The sequence below is a fragment of the Patella vulgata genome, chromosome 4 (genome assembly GCF_932274485.2).
Source record: "Patella vulgata chromosome 4, xgPatVulg1.2, whole genome shotgun sequence".
Taxonomy (NCBI): domain Eukaryota; kingdom Metazoa; phylum Mollusca; class Gastropoda; family Patellidae; genus Patella; species Patella vulgata.
The window spans coordinates 57,666,934-57,671,986 of NC_065882.2; the positions used below are offsets into that span (position 1 = coordinate 57,666,934).

The window sequence follows — 5,053 nt, forward strand, 5'->3', positions numbered from 1 at the left end:
TTGTGTTTTGTCCTATGGGTACCTTTCCCTTTTATTCCGAGCAACCCATATCGTTCCAATGTGGACATGTTGTCTACAATCAGAAAATAAGTTTCTAAATCGAACACATTCTAAGGAAATAATAAACCTATATATCGACATGACATTTTGGATAATTTTGGTTAATATCGATCTAATTTGTTAACATTCATATACAGGTGGTGAAAATGTGGCAGTTGGTAAACAGACTAATCAAAGTTCTACAGCTTATAATGGAATGTCATCTAAAGCAGTAGATGGTAAAACTAAAACTAATTATTTCCAAGGCCTTTCTTGTACGCATACAAGTGAAAGCAGTGCAGGTTGGTGGTGTATCAATCTTCAACAAATCTACAATATCATCAACATAACAATATATAACAGAGCTACAGGTAAGTAAAATCACTATCATTTGAATTTTATACAATATTCTTTCCTAAGAACACATATATGTAATCTGATGCATGTTTGTGTGGTATGATTTTCCAATTTGGCGTTGAGCATTCTGACCGGAGAGGATGAACTCTGTTTATTTTCTAGGACTGTCTGGTCCAAAGATATATTACGTGTCCGGAGAACATTGTGAGAACGATAGAGATCAGATTTCATGAAGGCATAAGGGATCTTTACCAAATTGGCCAACATCCAAGTTTTCCTTTCGGATGAGTTGCTTTTCATCGAGTCATAGCTGCAGTGTGGCCATAAATTATTTTACTGTTATAGATAATTGTATTTTACAGAGCAGCATAGACTTAAAGGATTTGAACTGAAGATAAGTTCTAGTGATCAGTGTAATGGAGCAGGGTTTATGTCAGCTACACCATGTTATAAAGATACCTCACAAGAAATCCTCCCAGTGTATAACATAACAGAATGTAACCAACCTTCTTCAACATCATTATCAGCTAAAACATTTTTTATTAATGTTACTGATGTGCTTACCTTATGTGAAGTTCAAATATATACAGGTATATGAATATTTTTATGATAGAGTGAAGACTGAAGTGCTGGAGTAATGGAGCCAGTGGCTGAAAATGTCACTATAGGGCCCTTACAACAGTGAAAAGGCGCCATAGTATTCGTTATTACCCGTCACACTCACACAACTGCAATCTGTATATCACTATGGTAGATAGAGAGATTTATTTGGCACTAATATATACAACATAATAAATGACATATCTTTTTACGGGACAAATTTGGGACTCCTTTAATATTGGGGTCCTTGGCTGCAATCCGGTCAGCCACAACCATCCTACCACGTTTAATCTGGACCTCTTTAAAATAAAGTGTGTTATAAAAGACACCTTTGTAGTTTTATCTACAGGTGGCTATTCTAACACCAATGTTGTTTATAATGGGTGTACTGCCAAATGGAGTTGTGCTGTAGACTGTAATTCTCATTTAATGCCTACCAGATACTAATATTCAATTAATTATATTGCAAATATATTTATTATAAAGGTATATGCAGTGATGGTTATTACAATGTGTCTAACTCCAGATGTAAAGCATGTAATACATGTGTTGGCAATGAATGTAATCCAGAGAGTGGAATATGTAATGATGGATGTAAGGATGGTTATAAAGACTCTAGATGCACCACAGCATGTCCAACCAACTGTGTTAGATGTAATGACAGTTCATGTTCTGTATGTAAACCAGGATGGTATGGTACAAACTGTCAACAGAGATGCAATGAAGGATGTCTGAACACTACATGTACTAAGTCTAATGGATCTTGTTCTATCTGTAAATCCGGATGGTATGCTACAAACTGTCAGGAGAGATGTAGTGAAGGATGTCTAAATATCACCTGTTCTAAATCTGATGGATCTTGTTCTGTCTGTAAACCAGGGTGGTATGGTACAAACTGTGACTCTGTGTGTTCTGGTAATTGTAATGATGGATGCAATAAATCTAATGGTATTTGTAATGAATGTAAGCAGGGATATGTTGGTTTGTTTTGTGGTATCGAATGTGGCGCTATATGTCAACCAATAATGAACGGAGCAAAGGAGCTAAACGAATGTGATGTAGACCAAGATTGTAGTAAAAACTGTACTGAAATCTGTGTAGATGAAATTTGTAACCATAAGTCATTGAATTGTTCCTATGGATGTATAGGTGGTAAAAAGGGTCATAGCTGTTCGAAGCCTCGTAAGTATAACTTTTAAATGGCATTAGTAAATGCGGGGGACGCACCCCACATAAATAAGTACACAAGATGTGACACTACAGTCAATTAGGAACTCACTTTGACTTCACGTTGTGTATATGATCAGTTAACTCTAGAACAATTTGTTGGTTAACTATGTTTTTATATCTTTATAATATCCATAATACAACGGTTATATATTACTCAGCCAATTAAAAACTTGACACTGATGAATTTCAACAAATTTTTTTTCTTGTAAGTCAAATAAATTTTAAAGTGTTTCTAACGATAGTAAGTAGTAAGAAGCCTTTAATTTCATAAAATTGTAAAGTCACTTGTTCGTCAGCAAGTGAATTCACCACTGACGTTGCAGGACCTTCAACATGCTCTTGCTGAGCAGTGGCGACGTCTTACTCGGGTAGTGTTTACTAATGTTCTGAGATCCATGAGAAGACGTTGTGTGGCAGTACGAGACGCTAGAGGAGGTCACAACCGTTACTAAATACTTTATTCCGATTGTTCTCCAAGTCTGTGAATTTCATTTTGGGGTGTACTGTGACATCACGAACGTTATCAATGTCAAGGACTTTCGGCGAGACGTATTCTTGCTTTCCGTTGATGTCAAGGTCGTCTGTGCACAACATAACACTAAAATAGTTGCCTTATGAATTGCTCTCACTGGCCCCCATCTAGAGGTCAGAAATATCATCCGATTTTGATGAAACTTTAAAAATATATTTAAATCCTAAAGATCTGGATTCCTTTCGATATTGGCGCGTATTGGACCATACCTTTCTGGATTATGCCCCCTGATTGTACTCTGTAGATGTCACTTTTTTTTAAAACTGTTCAAATATATCACCGTTACATGGGTGAGTGCGAATTTCCTAAAACTCGGACCGGAACTTCACGTCAAATGGCCGATCCCCTTTATGGAAATTGTGTAATAGCATGTAATACTAAGGTTGTGGACCGTCTAGAGCCAACAGTTTTCATTCGATTTGGATGAAACTTAAAAAGAGTGTCACTAGTTCTTGGATGAGTTCAATTTTGATGCGCATCACCCCCTGACTTTTACGCAAAATGTCTATGAATAAAGTTTGTGGTGATGATTTTTGTCCGATTCATAAGACGAAACTTAAAATATGTGTCAAGGATCAAAAGTTCATGGATGAGTTCGACTTTGGTACACATCAGATCTTTCATTCTAGAGCTATAGCCAATGCTTTTTTTTTTTTTTTTTGGAAATGCAAAATGTGAAACATGTATTAAGTTTGTAGGCTTTTCTATGTGCTACAAGAAATCTCAATGTTAGCAGATGGAAAACTTTTTTTTATAAATAACCATTTTCGTGAAATGCAGATTTGTCAATACATTATGGTTAGTCTTCATAATGATCATATTTTCTGCGCCACTTAAAAAGAAGCTTCCTTGTGCGTTCAGCGGTTTCACTTGCTGGGGTGTCATCTTTGATTTTGACCTGTTTCTTCCAACTACATACTGTTCCTTTTGCTTTGAGTAACATCGAAGTCAAATAGATTTGGTTTATTTTAACAACTGATTTACTATTTTGATTTTACTATTTTTCTATTACAGTGGTATCAGATAATATACCTACAGCTAATGATAATACAGCTATTATAGCAACAGTTGTATCTGTGTTACTTCTAATATTAATTTGTTGTTTGGTCGTCTTTTTAGTTTTTAAACACAAAAGGTGAGTTATTAGATTTTAATAAATTAGGGCTATGAAATTTCTCCAATTAAAATAATAGAAGAGAGTGCAGAATGTAAAAGTCCTGGTAAATCGTTCAGCCGAAAAGCTTCATCAAAGGAGCTAAAACTCTATTCTTTGGCACCTAGAAATGTACACAAATGGGTCGCAAAGCATATAATAATATAATATGAATGTATATAAACTGATCTACATTCAATAAATCGTTTCTGATTTTACTGTAATTTCTAATCAGTTATGTTCAGCGAAATACGCGATAAGTCCAAATTGAATGGCAGTCTTTGGCGTCTGGTTATGCCAGTTTACACCGGTAGTATTCGCCTGTGAGATATGTTTAGCCTCGTTTATCGAGTCGCTTCATTAAAAATGGCACCCGAAAGCATTCATGTGCCAATTTTAAAAGTTTCATTTTGTCTTAAATATTGGAAATCGTAAGCCCATCCTTTCACGGTAAGATAACAATACCAAACCGTGTGTGCAATGTCGAAGACTGTGGATGACATTGAGTTAAAGACTTGCCTCCTTTAAACCAGGCTCGTTTATTGTGGTACATTATATCAGTTACTACTATAACTAGTGCTACTGAGGTTTAACGTCTGCTGGCTGCAACTCGGGGGAATATTGCAGCTGATAGTTGGGTTCACAAGAAAGGTAGCACTCCAATGAAACAGTGTTAATAAAGCAGTACTAATCAATTTTAGAAAAAAAATATACGCTGTTTGCCTTACACTTTTTGTGTTTATTTCTAATTGCAGAAGGAAACAGAAGAATCCAGATGGTATAGATGATAACAATATTAGATTACATGAACATGGTAACGAATTGTTGTTTTATTTAGAGGAATTCAATTGATGTGTCATTTATTTTCACATATCGTACTTAAAATATCGTAATGTTAATAACATATTTCAATTTATGCGATATTAAAACTACAAATACTGTAATGATGCATTATATCAAGAGTGCTAAATCTTCCTAATTTTATTTTGGCTTCAAATAGTTTTTATTTAGACATTTGTTCACATGACAAGCCCGTAATCAACTCTCTAGCCCACCGGATGGCAGAGATTTATACCGCCATTTAATGATTTAATTTAGAAATGGAGAAGCGAGGCTGCACTGTTAAAATTATTATACATTAT

The 5,053-nt window shown here is 35.1% G+C and overlaps 1 protein-coding gene across 1 annotated transcript; it reads left to right on the forward strand.

The window, feature by feature from the left end:
* The first annotated feature begins 232 nt into the window (after positions 1-232).
* Positions 233-3,897, forward strand: LOC126818965 (multiple epidermal growth factor-like domains protein 10). Its single transcript, XM_050546687.1, has 4 exons — positions 233-410; positions 759-986; positions 1,483-2,178; positions 3,773-3,897. The coding sequence occupies exons 1-4, from the start codon at positions 257-259 to the stop codon at positions 3,895-3,897; spliced, it is 1,203 nt and encodes a 400-aa protein (XP_050402644.1). The 5' UTR covers positions 233-256.
* Positions 3,898-5,053: the final 1,156 nt, after the last annotated feature.

What these genes read in the sequence shown, in the direction of transcription:
- LOC126818965 (XM_050546687.1), top strand. Translation starts at nt 257, where the DNA reads ATGTCATCTAAAGCAGTAGATGGTAAAACTAAAACTAATTATTTCCAA. An exon ending in AATATATAACAGAGCTACAG is followed by an intron (nt 411 to 758) that starts GTAAGTAAAATC and finishes TGTATTTTACAG; the next exon opens with AGCAGCATAGACTTAAAGGA. An exon ending in TGAAGTTCAAATATATACAG is followed by an intron (nt 987 to 1,482) that starts GTATATGAATAT and finishes TTTATTATAAAG; the next exon opens with GTATATGCAGTGATGGTTAT.